Source organism: Onychomys torridus, chromosome 2 (assembly GCF_903995425.1).
Source record: "Onychomys torridus chromosome 2, mOncTor1.1, whole genome shotgun sequence".
NCBI lineage: Eukaryota > Metazoa > Chordata > Mammalia > Rodentia > Cricetidae > Onychomys > Onychomys torridus.
Genome location: NC_050444.1, coordinates 162,361,025 through 162,379,569, shown reverse-complemented (window position 1 = coordinate 162,379,569; position 18,545 = coordinate 162,361,025). Strand labels below are relative to the sequence as shown.

Genomic DNA, 18,545 nt, shown 5'->3' with positions numbered 1-18,545 from the left:
TGAGATGGAGAAGCACAACTTCTCAAGGTGAAGCTGCCTTCCTGAGGTGTCCCCTAGCCAGGTCCCTGAACTGCCACACTGGATTAACCCTTAAGTGAAGAGACAAGGGCATGTGTCCACCTAGAGGCAGATTTTATTCTTTACAAAAGTCCCCGGGATTACAGGCATGAGCCACCATATCCAGCACCCTCGGTGGGTCTTGAAGCACACATCTAACAAGTTTCCCTGTCTCTGTGTCACTCCAGGTTTCTACACCTTCAAAGATAGCTCTGCCTTTTCCCTTGGCAGACAGGGAAAAGCCAAGTCATTCTAGAACTCCTAAAACAGTTTCTTCTTAAATATTTAAACAATGTCAAACATTTGCTCAAGTACAGTGTTGTTTACACAACTTAACAATTTCAAAAATTAAAAACAAGACAAAACACTCCCGCTGCCATTGTAAGGAATTCCAGTATGTAAGATTTCCAAAGTGAATCTGTAATGGAGGTCAGCCATTGCATGTGGGGTGTTCAGTCTCTTTATATAGTAAGGAGAGCATATGTACACTCTGTCTGGGGTTTGCACCAAGTACTGAGAGGTGCCAAATGAACTGGCTCCTTCCTGAAGGGGTTTGGATGGGACCAGCTGAGGATGAGTCCCCCCCTCCTTTTAGCTGGTAAAGATATTCATTAAAAACTTAGGAGGGGCCAGTGAGAGGGCTTAGCAGGTAAGGTGCTTGCTGCACACCTGATGACCTGAGTTCCATCCCTGGAATCCACGTGGTGAGGAAAGAGCAGACTCCAGCAACCAGTTTTCTCTCACCCTCCACCTGCACCCTGTGCCACAGGGTGAGATGTACACACAAGGGATAAATGTAAACCAAAAAATGTAAAAAATGTAATATATATATTCTAGATAACCCATTAAAGACACGTTGGCCATGTCAGCCTTGCTCTACTGAGGGTGCAGCAGGCCTTTTATTATTTGTGAGTTGGTGCATGTGCATGCAGTGCCCGTGATTCCCCGGGAATTGGGAGTTACAGGCAGTTGTGAGTCTCCCCATGTGAGTGATGTGAGTGCTGGGAACCAAACCTGGGTCTTCTGCAAAAACAGCAAGATTTCTTAAGCCTTGAGCTGCCTCTCCAGCTCCCAGCTGGGCCTTTTAAAAAACAGTGTTGTGGAAAACCAAAACTCTTGTGACCCCACAGACAGGCTGACCAGGCCTCGGGGAGAGGGACCTGAAACAGAGTACTTGCAGGACAGAGGCAAGAAGAGGAGGTGTCACTGTAAGGGGCAAGAAAGGGAAACAGCGCACAAGAAAAGTGATGTAAAACATCTTCCAAAGAAGGCCTTAAATTTCGGCCTCCATCTTGCAAGTACTAGGGTTACAAACAAGGGTGGACAACCATGCTGGGCTTTTATTTTCTCTTCCCTTCGTTCTTCTGCAGAGGGTACGAGTGTGTTTAGTGTGTGTGTGCGGGGGGGGGGGGGGGTCACGCTCTAGCCCAGTCTGGCCTCGAACTCGTGACGATTGTCATGCCTCAGGCTCTAAGCATCTTGCTTTTAGACAGGGTTAAACACGGCAGGCGCCCCGCGAGGGGGACTGTACCATTGGCTGAGGGGAGATGCGCTCGGTCGGTGGTTCCCCCGCCTCTCGGGATGGGCCCGACCGGATGTGACGCACCCTGAGGCGGAAGCGAGGAGACTTGCGCAGCCGCAGCGCGGGGCGCGCATGCGTACAGCAGTACTGCTCAGCGAGTCTGTCCGTGTGACGGGGCCGGGCCCGGAGTTGCAGCAGAACTGAGCGAGGCTTCGCGTGGGTGGAGGAGGCGCGGGTGCAGGTCAGCGCCCGGGAGCAGAGAGGCTGGTTGTCCGCCCGCTGCCGGGCAGGGTCCCGGCCGGCCGGCCGGGCTGGGGGCGGCGGCCGCGGTGCATGCCGGGCCGGAGCCCTGCACGGCACAGGCTAGGTTCTAGCTAGTGAACACTTACTGGAAGGCTTTGCCTAAGTTGTGGTGCGTGGCGAGTGTGCAGGGAAAACACGCGCAAAGTGCTTCAGAGAAGCGTCTAGCTGTTCCTGTCCGCGCTACCGAGCGGTCTGGCAGGGTTGACTTCATAAAAGGAATTTCCATCTCTTAATCATTAATAGTGTGGTCAGAGATTGAGCACCAGTGATCTCCCCCAACCTGGTCCTGAGTTTTTAGCAGTTTATTGGAACAACAAAAAGCCCCTCCAAAATTTACAAGTTTCTAGACTGTGTGTGTGTGTGTGTGTGTGTGTGTGTGTGACCCGTGAAATTCACTTAAAAAAAAATCACAGTAGTTTAAAAACTCTGCCTTTCTTAAAGTGTGACTGATAGGCAGGGCCCATTATGTAACCTGCCTTTGTAAGAAATTGGGCTTAAGAAAGCACAGTAAGGGAGATCCAAACAATACTAACACATGTTAGTAATCCCTGCTTTCTGTTTTTAAAAAGTTTTTTGTGTGTGTTTTGCCTGTATGTATATACATGCAGTGCCAGCAGAGGCCAAAAGAGGGGGCCGGATTCCCTGGAACTGGAATTACAGACAGTTGTGAGTTGCCATGTGGTGCTGGGAACTAACCGTGGACCTCTTCTCTTAGCTGCTGCCCATCTCTCCAGCCCAGCCATTCTGTTTTCATCCCTGCGTTAGAGGGATTGAACTACCATGGAGCCAGTATTAACCTAAACTGCTTGCTTCCATTTATTCCGACCCGCTCCCTAGAAGATACTTACTGTGCTTGAACAGGTGTTTTTTACATTGGCAACTTCTTAAAGATTTTTTTTTTCTTTTTCTTTTTGAAGTCTTTAAGAATTAGAAATGGCTTCCAAAAGAGCTCTGGTCATCCTGGCCAAAGGAGCAGAGGAGATGGAGACAGTCATACCCGTGGACGTCATGCGGCGAGCTGGGGTGAGTCCCCTCACGGGCTAGCCCTCCCTGTTTCAACATGAGGGGCTCTAGGTCATTTTCACTTGTTTGCTGTGCGTGAGCCTGCATCCTCTGGTGCAGCTAGATGTGGAGGTGGTCAGATTGTAGGAGTTGGTCTCTCCGTCCACCATGGATCCTGGAGATTAAGCTAGGCTTAATTAGGCTTGGTGGCAAGTGCCTTTCCCTGCTAAGCCATCTTGCCAGTCCTACTTTATGAGCTATTTCAAGTACAGAACTACAGTGATTACATAATAAAACACTAGTGTGTATGTAGCTCAAGATGGCTTTGAATTCTGCCTCAGCTTCCCAAATGTGTAGCTTACTGCTGACTTTTAAAACTTGTAACATGTTGCCTTGTTCCCACCGCCCTGGGTTCAAGCTGTCCCACTTCAGCCATCGGAGCGGTGGTGATAACAGGCACGTGCCAACACACCCCTGGCCTGGATACTAATGCTTTCAAGGTGGGGTTTTCCTGAGTCTCCTTTGAAAGTTCCCTCAGTCCTGTGCCCTTCCCCCTTCCCCAGACACGGCCGTTCCTGTGCTGGTCTGTGCTGCCTTCCTGTCCTGTGTGTACGTGGAGTAGTCCCGGGTATAACATAGACCCGGGTATAACACAGTGAACAGGGAATGCACTCATGCTTACCAGGTTCACTCTAACATTAACTCATACAGACCTGACAACAGTGCTGATAGCTGTCCTTGCTTGTCACAAAACCCAGTCTGTCTACACTCAGCTTTCCAAAACAAAACTCCAGTTTCCTCATTTCATAGTGCTGCACAGTCCTCTGTGCCGTGTGAAGGCCACCGCCTCCCCCTCCAGTTACAGCCTTATGCTACTGGATAGTTAAGATTTTAACTCTCTTCTGTGTATGAATGTTTGCCTGCATGTATGTCTGTACACTCCGTGTGTGCCTGGTACCGCAAGAGGTCAGAAGAGGGGCCTGTTGCCCTAGAGCTGGAGTTATAGGTGGTTGTGCACTGCCATGTGGGTGCTGGGAACCAAACCCAGGTGCTCTTAAGTCTCTGTAATAAATCTCTTGTAGGGTTCATGTGTGCAAATGTAAGGACAGTTTTTCAGGCTCTGCACCTAAACGTGGGATAGCTGGGCCAGGTCTGTTGTGGTCAACATTGCTAGATTTTGATGGCTTGTCTTCAGTGAGCTAACCAGCTGGCCTCCCAGCACTGTGAGAAACGTTGGTGTTTCGGGTACTAGCTACTGGTACTGTCACCTAATAAAGGTTTTGCAGGATAAAGTATTGTTCAATTGTATGACTTTGACTTCTACTTTTGGCAAAGACAAAGTATGAAGTATGGATGACAACGGTAACCTTGTAAGATGGGTTATTAATAGGGTGACCCTGTAATTCATCTCCCTAACTCAACACTTGTGGGATAGAAGGTGTTCTAACCAGTCAGAGCTGGGGTAGCCGCTCAGCTACAGATTAGGACTATCCTGGGCACACCAGAGGGACCGGTGTTAAATGTATTTGGCCATTGCCTCAGCTTGGCTTTGTGGTAGTTCCTGACAAGTTACTTCAAACCACAGGATGGATATTAGAGTGTTGCCCTGTGTCTATATGGTTTCATGTTCTTGAACATCTGTTCTTTTTCTAGATTAAAGTCACCGTTGCAGGCTTGGCCGGGAAAGACCCTGTGCAGTGTAGCCGTGATGTAATGATTTGTCCTGATGCCAGTCTTGAAGATGCAAAAAAGCAGGTTTGTTTTATATACATGGACTTTTCCTTCTTGGGGCTTACTAGTTTTTTTGAAATGGCTTTTGACTGTGTCTATGACTGCAGTTAGAACAGACTTACTTTAAGAAACTGATTCTGGGCCAGGCAGTGATGGCACATGTCTTTAATCCCAGCACTCGGGAGGCAGAGCCAGGCGGATCTGTGAGTTCAAGGCCAGCCTGGTCTACAGAGCAAGTTCCAGGACAGCCAGAGCTACACAGAGAAACCCTGTCTTGAAAAAGAAACAAACAGAATTAAAGAAAATGATTCTACCTGGATGGGAGTTGCTGGATCCTGTGTCCAAGAAGGGGTGGTAGGGGAGGGCGCATAAATGGCGGCTGAGCAGGAGCATTGTTCTTCATTGGTATTTTTCCCAGAGGCCTCCATTTCCCATTTTCTTCTGTCAGTACTGGTAATTGAACCCCAGGCCTTACACGTCAGGTGAGCCCTCTGCCACCAACTTCTATCCTCATAATCTCCTCCTTGGTCAAGGTTTGTTTTGAGACAGGGTTTTAGAAGGGGTACTGTTGTGGCTCCTGTAGCCTGGTTTGTGACTCTGTCTCCGCTTCCCTGGTAGCTGGGTGATGAGCCAGGCTCCTCCCTTTTCTTACGGCAACTTTTGCCTTTCCTCTTGAGTGACAGGTGTAGTTGCGGGACTGTTTATGTGGAGTAATGCGTAAGAGCCCGCCTTAAACTGTGTTGTTGCTCCACAGTTTACGACCACAGGTACCGCTGGTAATCTCTGGAAGGCTGGGGTCACTTCCTCAGAAGCATGCCTGCCCACTGACCCTTAGACACTACCACAGGTCAGATGTCGTGGCTCAGGGTGAGAAGAGATGGGCTGGGCCCTGCTGACAGAGCCATGGCAGGAGTGTAGTTCCCAAGCTAATTCCCCGTGCCGTCCCTCATGGAGGGACGTGTGTTCCTCTCTAAGAAGTTTCAGTGTTTCTGGGCTGGAGCGGGCTCAGTGGTTAAGAGCCCTGGCTGCTCTTCTAGAGGTCCTGAGTTCAGTTCCCAGCACTCACACGGTGGCTCACAGCCATCTATAGTAAAATCTGGTGCCCTCTTCAGGCCTGCAGGCAGACATGCAGGAGGAACACTATATATAATAAATAAATAAATCTTAAAAAAAAGAAAAGAAAGAAGTTTCAGTATTTCCTTGCTAGATTGTAGACGATTTGACTCTTGGTATCTACATACAAAATCTTAAAAAATTCTAAAAAGTCTATCTAAGGCAAGAAGTAGAGTATTTATTCCTTTTTCATTGTTATTTTCTGTCTTGTATATCTGGGTATTTTAGACAATGGTTGCCTTTTGAATATGTTTATTTGGTTCATGTCATAAAAGGAATATGAGATGAAGTGTGTGGCTCGGTGGGAGAACTCTTGCCCAGCATGTGTGAGGTTGTGGGTTCCATGCCCAGCACCACCAAGATGAACTGAGCGGCGAGTGTTATACTGAATACTGTTAGGACGGCGCTCTCTCTCTCTCTCTCTCTCTCTCTCTCTCTCTTTATTTCCAGCAAGCTTTAAGACACTAGAATACTGTTATTTCCTCTTTGCAAAGTTTCAGTTTTCATAATGTTAACTTTTTTCTTTGCCTTTTAATATTTGTTTTTCTTTTAGTTTTTAAAGTCACTGCATATGTTCTTGTTGAAGAGCAAGTCATATGGTGGAGACATTTCCATATGAAGTCTGAGTGCTGGGCTCCTCTTTTCCCTGCCGTCCTTCTCACGCTGGTCCCTGTCAGCTGCTGGGGCATCTCTTGTCTGTGGGCATGTAGGGTGCTCATGTATGCCTCTGTCCCTTTGTCTTTGTGTGCATGAGTATGGTGGCTCTCCATATGTTACAAGGTGCAAGGCTCCATGCTTGGCACCGTTGCCTCTCCACACGAGTGCATTGCACTGTACCTCTCCCAGGATGTCCTTTCATGGATTTCAGGTCATGAGTTTTTCTACAGTTTTTAAAAAAAAGAGATGGCCAGGCGGTGGTGGCGCACGCCTTTAATCTCAGCACTCGGGAGGCAGAGGCAGGCGAATCTCTGTGAGTTCGAGGCCAGCCTGGGCTACCAAGTGAGTTCCAGGAAAAGGCACAAAGCTACACAGAGAAACCCTGTCTCGAAAAACCAAAACCAGAGAGAGAGAGAGAGAGAGAGAGAGAGAGAGAGAGAGAGAGAGAGAGATTGATTGATTGATTGATTGATTATGGGGCTGGAGAGATGGCTCAGTGGTTAAGAGCACTTGACTGTTCGTCCAGAGGTCCTGAGTTCAGTTCCCAGCAACCACATGGTGGCTCACAATTATCTGTAATGGGATCAGATTCCTTACTCTGGTGTGCATGAAGACAGAGCATATATATATATTACATGAATAAATAAATCTTTTAAAAAGAGAGATTATTTGTGTGTGAGTGTGTGTTTATCTATCTATATAAGTGAATGCTGTGTCTGTGTGCCCACAGAGGCCAGAAGAGGGTGTTGGATCCCCTGGAACTGGGTTATATGGAGTTGTGAGCCGCCATGTGGGTGCTGGAACTGAACTCCAGTCCTCTACAGTAGCAACAGGAGTTCCCAACTGCGGAGCCATTTCTCCGTCCTCTTTTGTTACAGTCTTCCACCTTCCACCGTAGGGATATACCTTTATTTACTTGTGTGATTTTTGGTGGCTTTTTGTTGTTTTTGAGACAGCGTCTCCTGTCCTCCTTCAGGTGTGCACCACTATGCCTGCCACTTAACTGTTTGTTTTCAGTGTTGGAGAGTCAAACCCAGAGTCTCACTTGTGCTAGAGTGTGCTCTGCCAAGAGGTGTGTGTGTGTGTGTGTGTGTGTGTGTGTGTACACCACCCCCATGGGCATGCCACTGTTCTTTGGAAGACTGTGTGTCTTCAGATACGAAGCTGTTAGTGAGCTGCCATTGAACACAGTAGAACTAAGTTGTTCCCTTTCATTTCCCTACCCACAGGGACCATACGACGTGGTGGTTCTTCCAGGAGGCAATCTGGGTGCACAGAATTTATCTGAGGTAAAAACTGCTCAGCCACACCTCAGTGAAGGGCTTCTGAAGAAAGTCCTGCAGCTTCTGCTCTGTTCTGCTGTGTTTGTTCCTGGGGTGCTCAAGGGATAGTGCTGTAGCTGCAGACTGCTGTCCCCTATCGCAGAACACAGTTCTGAGAACACTCCTGCAGAAGTAAACTGAATTGCTAGAGCAGCTGCTGCAAACAGGCTCAGTGCATGTAGACTGGAGTGAGCTGCAGATGTCCCAGCTGCCTGCTCTGTCGTTGGGTCAAGGGCAGCCATGGGGCCTGCTCTGACGTGGGGTCAAGGGTAGCCGTGGGGCCAGAGGCAGTGTGAATACAAGATGGCATCAGAGGCAGCGCGGTCCTTCATCTCAAGCCCTGAGTGAAGAGTCACACAGGAAGGCAGCAGGAGCAGGGAGTGGGCTGTGAGCATGCGGGGCCAGGCAGTGGACTGTCCTGCTGGGGTCTTTCCCTTCTGCCCTCTGAGCTGCTGAACCCTGGGCCAGCTGAACCCTGGGCCACTTGCTTCTGCCTCTCCCAGAGCACAGGACAGGGCTCTATGCCCTGGTGACATTGCTCTTCCCTGTCAGCTTTATTGAGGGGGGGGCCTTTCTCTTGGGGTGAATGCCGCTGCCCGGTCTTGAGAACACAGATGTTAGGAACCTGGTGCTTTCCTGTTTACTGACTAGAGACATTTTCTGGAAACAGCTGGAAGTGAGCTACGCTATGAGGGACGCTCCCAGCTCTCTTTGTGAGGCTCCATGGTGACTGGGTGTTTGTGTTCTCTCTAGTCAGCTGTGGTGAAGGAGGTCCTAAAGGAACAGGAGAGCAGGAAGGGTCTCATAGCTGCCATCTGTGCGGGTGAGTAAGTGCGTGCGACCGACTGTGGAACACGCAGCTGGCCCAGGGGCTGGCCTGCCTGGAAGCTTGACTGCACACAGCTTGCCTTCGTGAAGCACAAGGCACCCACCCTGGGTGTTTAGTGTGGGTGCCATGAAGGGTCACTGCAGCACTGAACGTGATTGTCGAGTTTTCTTTCTTCCTGTGCTCTGGGTCTCTATCTGTGAAACTCACTGTTCCCTGTTTGGTTGACCTGGGGATAAGGTCTTGGAATCCAGCAAACAGTTTGTTCCAGCAGATCTCGGTGCCAGCAGTTCGGCCTGCCAGGAGAGTCAGCAGGAATCTGTGGTGTGAACACCACTGCTCTAGCCGGGGCTTTCCTGCCGCTGGCTTGCTGAGCCTTTGCTCATGTATTGGTGAAATTATTAAGGCCACTCCACGTAGTTAAAAGGGAGGTTTATTTTGTGGGGTAACTTACAAATGAAGGGATAGGTTGTAGGGTCTGGCAAAGGTATGGCGCAGTCTGGCGGTGTTCTCTGGAGAACTCTGCTCAGTCTACCTCCAGCGTCCAGGGTCCCAGAACCAAGAGAGACCTCTCCTCTCATCCTGGGTCTTCTGCTTCTTCCCTCAGCCCTGCCTTGTGGGTGTGACCATTACCGAAGTCTCAATGGGGGTTGGAACTTCCAGGCCAAGGCTGGGATGGCTACCCACTGCACACACGTACTCTTGAACACCCATGGCTTCATAGGAGGTCTTCTGGTGTTTCGCCCATGTCATGAGCCTTGAACTGTAACCATTTGCTTCCTTTAAAAGCCGCTCCATGGATCAGGCGATGCTCTGGCATCAGGATCAGTGGACTTTTGCCAGTGCCTCCCTTGTTGGATGTTTTTACGTGTGTCACAGAACAGATGAATCCGTGATGGAAGGGACAGACGGTTTTGTCCGGGCACTGAGGGACTCTGTCCTAGCTGTGGGACACAGCAGATCCTGCAGGTGCATCCATCCCTGTTTCTGTCTGCTACTTCCTGGAATGACATGAGGCTGTGAATGCCATCCTTCAGGCAAGGCATTGTGCTGTAGTCTCCTGTTGGAAGTGTTCCCAGTTTGGGGATGGTTGTGGACACTGACCTGCAATCCCAGCACAAGGGATGTAAAAGTAGGTTCATGTGTTCAAGACCACCCTGAGTTACATAGCAGGAGCCTCTCTCCAAAGAAGAAAAGAAAAGGGGGGAAGCATAATTGGGGGAAGTTCTAAATGTTCCCAGTTTGTGGCTGGAAGTGTAGTTCAGGTGTAGAGTGTGCCTAGCACGTGTGGGGCCCTAGGTTCCATTACCACCCCCCACAACAGACAAAACCATTCTTAATCCATGACATGACACAGCAGTGGGTATCGCCCGCGTAGAAGCTCACAATTCCTGCACTGCATGCTTGAGAACCATTACAGACCCAGTGGGAGCATCTAGGCATTGCCCTGGACATCTTGTCCTGGCTCCTATTGCTATCATTTCCTGCCCTGCTGAAGCCCAAGGGTTTCTGTTGGTTGATGGTCCTGCAGTCCCCGCAGCCTTGAACTGTCCCTCTGTGGGCAGGAAGTCACAGGTGGCCTGGTGTTCTTCACTGGTCTGGGAGATGGCTTCCTTAGGGTTTTCCTGGGCTTGTTCCTTATGACTGGGCTGGAACTAAAATGAGGTGTCATCTTGTTCTTCCGCGTCACTGAGTAGAACATTGCCAGCTTAGCTGGCTCACTGGCTTCTGCTGAGGCAAGCTGGAATGCCTGGGCCTTCCGTGATCAAATAGACATTAAAAAAGAAACAGTGCTCACTAGCAGTGTGCTAATCGCATTGACTCTTCTGTCCCCCTTCCTGGAAAAATGAACAGAGAAAACCGGGGTAGCTCAGGCAGGGAATGGGGAGCATGGTGAGGGAAGAGACAGTTACTTCCTTCAGTCGTCAAGATGTCAGGGTAATCGGGTGTTGGGGCCAGGGATCGGGTACTGTGTTTGAACTCCGTTGTTAGCTTCACCCTTGATAGTGCTGGGTAGAGAAGAAGGTCATAGCAGGAGTCTTTCCTGGGAAGAAAATACACGGAGCTTTGCTTTGAGTTGGGGACAGAGAAGGAGGCTTGCGGGTGGAGGAGTCCTATCAGGGTCACCAAGGAACCAGCAGACCCAAGGAGTTCCAGTCGGCTGGGTGTTCTTTTTCAGGTGTCCACCAGGTGGCACTATAGGAAGAGGGCTCTGTCAGCTGCTTTCAGCTCCCTGCCAGTTCCTAGCTGTAACTCTTGGCATATCCTTCATCAGAGTCTCAGATAATGGCGGTAATAAGTTTGTCTTGTCTTAATTTTCAAATCAGGCTTTTGACACACACCCCTCCTCCGCCCCCAGAAAGCAGTAGTTAGGAGCTTACCATGACAGGGAGGGCAGCTAAGCATCCTGGCCTGATGCATGAAGCAACAGTGTTGCTACCTCCAGGGGAGCAGCCTTCAGACCTGACTGACCTGGCCGTGCTTCCCCTCAAGGTCAGTGGCTGAAGCTTGCTGCCACGGAGAGGGTGTCTAGGATTCTCAGTTCAGATCTCCAATAAGAATCTGAGAGGTACACATGAATCCATTCACATAAAAGTGACTGGTAGCCAAGCATGGTGGCACACACCTTTAGTCTCAGATTTTGGGAAGCAGAGTTAGGCATATCTTTGTGAATCTGAGCCAGCCTGGTCTACATGGTGAGTTCTGGCTAGCCCAGGCTACATAGTGAAACTCACTTGTCTTAAAACAAAAAAACATTTGAGTGGTAATTATTCCATTTTTCTAGACTTTGGGAATTTTCTGCCCTCCACAGCTGTCTTGTGTAGAGAAGACGTGAGGTGGAGAAGGGTGTGTATTTGACGCTTAGACTGAGCGGTTACTCTGGGCCTGGTCTGATTCTGAGGCCTGGACAGTGGTGCTCTGTGCTGTCTCCTGCTGTAGTGACTGGTGAGTGACTGTGGGTCCGTTCAGAGGAAGCTGGAGAGGGTAAGAGCTCACAGAGAGGTGAGGTCAGCTGCTGTTTTCATCCAGGTGACACGGCTTAGAGGGGAACACAGCAAAAGCTTTAGGATTTAAGAGTGTCGACAGATGAAGACGACTACACAGTGTATACTGTGAGCATCTCTGAAGTTGGCTGTTTCAGTGAGCACACTGATGATAGACAGGTTGGTCCTCATGTTTCAGAGCTCATTGTGAGAGGCGGGGCTGACAGAGTGCATGGTTTTTCACCTCAGTAGTTTCAAAAAGGACCCAGTGTCTTTGTATCTCTGACTTTAGCCTAGGAATTTCCTGCAGGGCACATCTGGGCCTCCATCTTAATCCCTCCAGCTGCTGTGTTTGTGTGGAGTTGAATGACATAACTTTACACTTGGAAGTAGAAAAGGGCTGTTATGAAACAGCAACAAAACATGCATGTTTTGGCCCCGATGCCGTTGCCACAAAACTAACTCGTTCCTTTCTAGTGAGGCAGGAGCTGGAGAGACAGGCCAGTGGTCAGCAGTCCTGATGGCCCACAGCCACGTGGACCTCCAGTCCCTTGCAGGCAGAACCCCTGTGCACAGAAAGAAAGAAGAGGGCGAGAGTGTATTTAGTAGGGCACCTCTCACCGGTGTGCTCCAGCACACAGGTCCCCGTTCCTCGGGGCTGTTTGTCTCTTTGCTCTGCAGTATTGAGGGACGTTTTGGGTAAACAGCTGTTGAAGTTTGTGTGCCTCTCCAGATGTGTTCAGCACAGGCTCACCACGGACACGCCTCCTGTTTGTGTTTAAGCAATGCTATTTAGAGTCATGAACTATGTAGTCCTGACCTGCCTGGGACTCACAGAGATCCTCCTGCCTCTGCTTCCCAAGCCCTGGGATCAAAGGCATGTGCAGGTTGTAAAGCACAGGTTTTCTGTTTGCACCTTTCACCTCTTCGTTTGTTTGTTTGTTTTTCAAGACAGGGTTTCTCTGTGTAGTTTTGGTGCCTGTCCTGGATCTCTCTCTGTAGTCCAGGTTGGCCTCGAACTCACAGAGATCCACCTGGCTCTGCCTCCCGAGTGCTGGGATTAAAGACATGGCCCAGCTTTTTTTTTTTTTTTTTCTTTTCGTTTTTCTCTTTTTTTAATGTATCTTGGTGTTTTTGCCTGTGTGAGAGTGTCGGGTCCCCTGGAACTGGAGTTAGAGACAGTTGTGAGCTGCCATGTGGGCGCTGGGAATTGAACCCGGGTCTTCTGGAAGAGCAGCCAGTGCTCTTAACCACTAAGCCATTTCTCCAGCCCCCACTTTTCATCTGTTCATCTTATTCCTAGGTCCAACTGCTCTGCTGGCTCACGAGATCGGTTTTGGAAGCAAAGTCACAACACACCCGGGGGCTAAGGACAAGATGATGAATGGAAGTAAGTTTGCCCTGTGCCTCCCACACCGGGACGCACGTGGGGGGTGTGCATGTGCACATGTGTGTGGAGGTACTGTGTATGTGTGTGTGGGGTGCTGTGACGTGTGTGTATGTATGTGTGTATAGGGGGTGCTGTGATGTGTGTGTATGTATGTACGTATAGGGGGTGCTGTGATGTGTGTGTATGTATGTACGTATAGGGGGTGCTGTGATGTGTGTGTATGTATGTGTGTGTGGGGTGCTGTGACGTGTGTGTATGTATGTACGTATAGGGGGTGCTGTGATGTGTGTGTATGTATGTATGTATAGGGGGTGCTGTGATGTGTGTGTATGTATGTGGGGGGTGCTGTGACGTGTGTGTATGTGTGTGGGGGGTGCTGTGACGTGTGTGTATGTGTGTGTGGGGTGCTGTGACGTGTGTGTATGTATGTGGGGGGTGCTGTGATGTGTGTGTATGTATGTATGTATAGGGGGTGCTGTGATGTGTGTGTATGTATGTGTGTGTGGGGTGCTGTGACGTGTGTGTATGTATGTGGGGGGTGCTGTGACGTGTGTGTATGTATGTATGTATGGGGGGTGTTATGATGTGTGTGTATGTATGTGTGTGAGGGTGCTGTGATGTATGTGGGGGGTGCTGTGACGTGTGTGTGGGGGGGGATGCTGTGACGTGTGTATGTGGGCGGGGAGTGCTGTGATGTATGTGTGTGTGTTGGGGGGGGTGCTGTGACGTGACACAGCACACAGGAATTCCCTGGCCATGTGTGGCGGCCTTGCCTCCTTTGCATGTACTTCTCAGCTGGGACTTGCACAGGCTGGTACATGGAGATGCTGTGATATGTGTGTATGTGGGCGGGGAGTGCTGTGATGTATGTGTGTGTGTTGGGGGGGTGCTGTGACGTGACACAGCACACAGGAATTCCCTGGCCATGTGTGGCGGCCTTGCCTCCTTTGCATGTACTTCTCAGCTGGGACTTGCATAGGCTGGTACATGGAGATGCCAGTCTCTGGAGGCACCAGATCCCCATTGTCAAAATGGGAAGGATTATGAAATGCCAGTTTAGTTATTATTTTTACTGAATGCCTTGACAGCAGCCCAAGGGTAGAGTTTAAGCCCTGATGGAAGTTCAGCAAATGTCCTTTTACCCAGTCTGCAGTGAAACAGACCTTCAGAGAATCTCGTCAGTAGAAGACCAGCTTCTTTGGTCACATGTTTCTTTTCTAAGTGTCAGCTAGGCATATTTAAGTTTTGTTTTCGTTTTGTTTTGTTTTTTGAGACAGGGTTTCTCTGTATATGTAGCCCTGACTGTCCTGGATCTCACTCTGTAGACCAGACTGGCCTCAAACTCAGAGATCCGCTTATCTCTGCCTCCCGAGTGCTGAGATTAAAGGCATGTGCCACCACGGGGTGGTGGCTCCCTCACCTTTGATGCTCCCTCTTCTAAATGACTAGCTTTTACCAAGTTGACATAAAAACTAACTCACAATTGGCCCCTTGTCAACTTGACACAGACACACATAGGCTATTAAACCATAACCTTCCCTGTTTATACCAAGATCTCATATTAATACCAACACCACAATGTGTACCATTCCAAGTTGGTCTGTTTTGTTTATGAGATAGGGTTTTCCTGTGTAGCCCTGGCTGTCCAGGAACTTGCTCTGTAGACCAGGCTGCCTCTGCCTCCTGAGTGCTGGGATTAAAGGCGTGTGCCACCATGCCTGGCACATTCCTATTTTTATCCCCACATCTGGGCTCTCCCACATCAGTCACCAATCAAGAAGATACTCTATAACATCTTCTCAACCTTTGGGGTTGAAGAACCCTTTCACCAGGGTCACCTGAGACCCTTGGAAAATATAGATATTTACATTACGATTCACAGTAGCAAAATGACAGTTATGAAGCAATGAAAACACTTCCTGGTGGGGTCACCACAACACGGGGAACTGTATTGAAGGGTCGCCGCATTAGGAAGGTTGAGAACCCCTGCTCTACAGCCTCGTCCACAGGCCAGTCTTACGGTACAGGCCAGTCTTACGGAGGCATTTTCTCAGTTGAGAGTTGCTCTTCCCAAGTGACTCTAGCCTGTGCCAGCTGACAGAGGATGGCACAAGGCTTCTCTTGTGGCTGTACTTCTGTGTGTTCTTAGCTTTGCCGCTGAGTGCTGAAAGCCTTCCCCTCGACTTCAGTTATGAGGAGAACATCAGTAAAACTGAGTGGACATCACCATGTGATGAAAGGCTCTGGCTCTTGGGTGTTGTAATGAGGAGCTGAGTTTGTGCTGAGTTCATGAAATGAGGTGAGGTGGGAAGAACAGCGGTGCTGAGGCCTGCACTGTGCTGGCACACAGTGTTGGGGACAAGCAGGAAGAGCTGGCCCTGTGTCTCCTGAGCTGTGGCTCTTGCATCCCTTCCCTTTTTGCTGCTGAAGCACAGATGCTGAGATCTCACAGCGGGGACCCCTGCATTTACACAGTGCCCCAGCTCACCTGGAGCCTACAGTTCCGTGGCAAGCCAGGTGGTCTCCTCCTGCCACCCAGGCCAGAACACTGAGGCTCAAAGGCCAGCTGACCAGAGTTTCCCCTTCTCCTCTCCTCCCTTACCCTTCCCTCCTCTCTCTACCCCTCTCTGCCCCCTCCCCTCCTCTTCCCTTTCTGCACTACAAGGCTCCCCTACCCATAAGTCATTGCTAAGCACAAGGTCTGTAAATCCTGTTTTTAGGACACTATTTGACCTTTGTGTGCCTTGAGAGCATTCTGGAAGGGCTTAGCATCCTCTACATGACTGTTCTAGGTGAGGCCCTTCTACTAGGCTCAGTGACACATTTGACAGATGTGTGTGAATTTTCCCTCTGGAAAGGAGAATGGCTTCCTCTGCATCCCAAGGCGGTGGCAATACTCAGAACTGTGTTGGGTGGGTGGGTGCCATTCTACAAGGCTTAGAGAGGTCAGACAGCTCTGAAGGGCAGACCATCAGGGACTGGACCCCAGAGCCACTGCACAAGAGCAGGTAGCAAGGACTGGGGCTCTCTGGGCTTCAGGTCTCTATGGTAACTGCCCCACACTGGTGCTCCCCAGCTGTCATAGACAAGGTGTAAGTAGTGAGTGGCTTTCTGCATATGTCTTCATATTTGCACACACAGGTGGCAGCCTTCAGTCGCTACCTCGTGTTCTGCCTCTCTACTTGCCTTTTCTCTGAAGAGATTTCTTCCAAGTATATACACATTCACCCTAAACTCACAAATCCCAGCTGACCTCATCTTCCCAGGCTCCATAGCAGCAGTAGTATACTTTTTGAGGCCGTTCCTCACTGTGGCCACTAGATGGGGGCCGTTGACAAGTCTCAACCCCTGCTTGAGACCTTTAAATCTAGTTAGGCCCCTTTGGGTTTCCAGTTTATCACCTAAAATAAAATGTCTTAGCTAGTGTACCTGTACGAGTAGGCCCGGGTAAACCAAAGCTTCCCTTCAAGTGATGGCCCCTGTTTTCTTACAGTAGTATAAATGAGGGAGTTTCTGCAAACGCTTATTTCAGAGGATGGGTTGAGTTTTGAATGGGGCAGGAAGCAAGCTCCTCCTGTTATGACTGGCCCACTTGGAGGAGAAGCATGCTTCTGAGGGCTCTCAGTGAACTCTGGATGCCCTTTGCTCTTCGTCCCGGCAGAAACAGTAGACGTGAAGCTGTGCGCAGCATCTCATGTTGGTGGTTCCCAGTGAGCTGGGTATGGAGGTCCACGATCAGCACGTGCTCCTGCACGCCCACCCCCATAGTCAGCTGTGCACCTGCACCTGATCCTTTACAGGAGCCCTTGACGTCCCCACATGCGTCTCTTCCCTAAGGTTCTGTTCCAAACTTCCCCTTCCTCTCTTTGCCTCTGTGCTGAGCCCAGGAAGCCTGGCACTGGATACCTCATTGGTACCCAAGAGTGGGGTCCTCTGCACTGTGTAGTCTGGACAGTGCCCTTGGTTCTGAGGGGACAGAACCATCAGGGAGCGATGTTGGTGCAGAGCCCTCCTTCCGTGGTGGGTAAATTGCCATGGGGAACTGAGTCACGGACCTTTCACCCTGGTCTGAAACCTGCTTCCATGATCTGGTCAGACAGAGCAGGACAGGCCCCGAGCACTTTGAATAGCAGATGGTAATAAACAAAACAGCAGTTGACAGCTGGTGCTGGAGGGGATGAGGAGGTGCTGGGACAGGAGGCAGGCCTCAGCTGTGGGAGGTCAGCAGGCCTGCTCTAGGGCCATACTGAGTCAAGACCAAGGGCCAGATGACGGGAACACAGCGAGGCTAACAAGGAAGCCCTGGATTGGAGGGCGAGGGTTACAAGATGAGCAAGGATGGCCTGGAGGGCAGGTGTGACACAGAGAGCCTGGTCCTACTGTAGCAGAGACAGATTGGGGCAGGAGAGCTGGGGGTCCTGGTGAGGGTACCCACGTTGTCTTAGGTGCTCAGAGTAGCAGGTGGCAAGCAGAGGAAGAGAGCCTGTGGTGCTGGTGTCTGCCTCCCAGCTGCAGTCTTGTGTGGTCTCCTGCCGCAGAGGACGGGGACTCTACATGTGGATCAGCCAGTTTCCGTTCTCATCCCTGCACCGCCCTGCCTCTGCTCCAGCACCCTGGCCCAATGCTGAGTCCTGGTGGCGAGTTGTCTCCCCCACTTGTGCCCGTTGCCCCCCCTCCACTCACCCCTGCGGTTGCTTAGCTGCAGATAGCCACAGCATACGGCCTTGTGTCATCTACCCTCGTAAGACCAGAAACGGTAGTAGCAGTGAGCGGATGGTGCTAACAGCTGTGTCTGTTCTCTGTAGGTCACTACAGCTACTCAGAGAGCCGTGTGGAGAAGGACGGCCTGATCCTCACCAGCCGAGGGCCTGGGACCAGCTTCGAGTTTGCGCTGGCCATTGTGGAGGCGCTCATGGGCCAGGAGGCAGCTGACCAAGTGAGGGCACCGCTTGTTCTCAAAGACTAGAGCCTGAGCTCGCGGCAGCCGCTGGAAGCCATCCCTAGCCTTGGCCTCTAGTGTATCCAGAACCAGTGAGCCCTGGGGAGTAGTATGGGAAGTAGCCGTCACATGGGATCTCACCCAGAAGCCTGGGTCTGTACATTTCTGAACATTGCTAGTAGAATAAACAGTTGACCAACTCCTGGCAGCTGTTTTGTGTCTGGCTTCTTTTGCAGGTGGCTGCTATTGGTGCAGCCCAGAAGGAGCTACAGAGCCCTTCCCTAGCTGGGAGGGATACACAGGCAAGGTCCATGAGGTGGGTTTCTCCCATCCCCTGGTGTTCTTTCCTCACGTGCTGTGAAGTGTCTGTGGAGGTGGGGGACTCCTGTCTTCCCTCTTTTTTACCATGGAGACATTCTCTGAAGGGTGCGAGCTTCCTGCATCAACTCTAGGGTGAGGTGAGAGCACACATGCATTCCTAAATACCACTCAGCTCCCACCTAGGAGGAAAACATGCTGAGGATGTGCCTCATCTGCCCTGACCACAGAGCCTAGGCTAGGCCTGTCAGTGGACAGGCTCAGCTTGGATTCTCTCTCTCTCTCTCTCTCTCTCTCTCTCTCTCTCTCTCTCTCTCTCTCTCTGTGTGTGTGTGTGTGTGTGTGTGTGTCTCTCTCTCTCCTGAGGTGGCCAAGAAAAAA

The 18,545-nt window shown here is 50.4% G+C and overlaps 1 protein-coding gene across 1 annotated transcript; it reads left to right on the top strand.

Annotated features, from left to right (window-relative positions):
• The first annotated feature begins 1,682 nt into the window (after nucleotides 1-1,682).
• Nucleotides 1,683-18,051, top strand: Park7 (Parkinsonism associated deglycase). The gene is made up of 7 exons (XM_036179669.1): nucleotides 1,683-1,820; nucleotides 2,800-2,905; nucleotides 4,538-4,639; nucleotides 7,615-7,674; nucleotides 8,461-8,530; nucleotides 12,821-12,907; nucleotides 17,713-18,051. The coding sequence occupies exons 2-7, from the start codon at nucleotides 2,816-2,818 to the stop codon at nucleotides 17,871-17,873; spliced, it is 570 nt and encodes a 189-aa protein (XP_036035562.1). The 5' UTR covers nucleotides 1,683-1,820; nucleotides 2,800-2,815; the 3' UTR covers nucleotides 17,874-18,051.
• The last annotated feature ends 494 nt before the right edge of the window (nucleotides 18,052-18,545 follow it).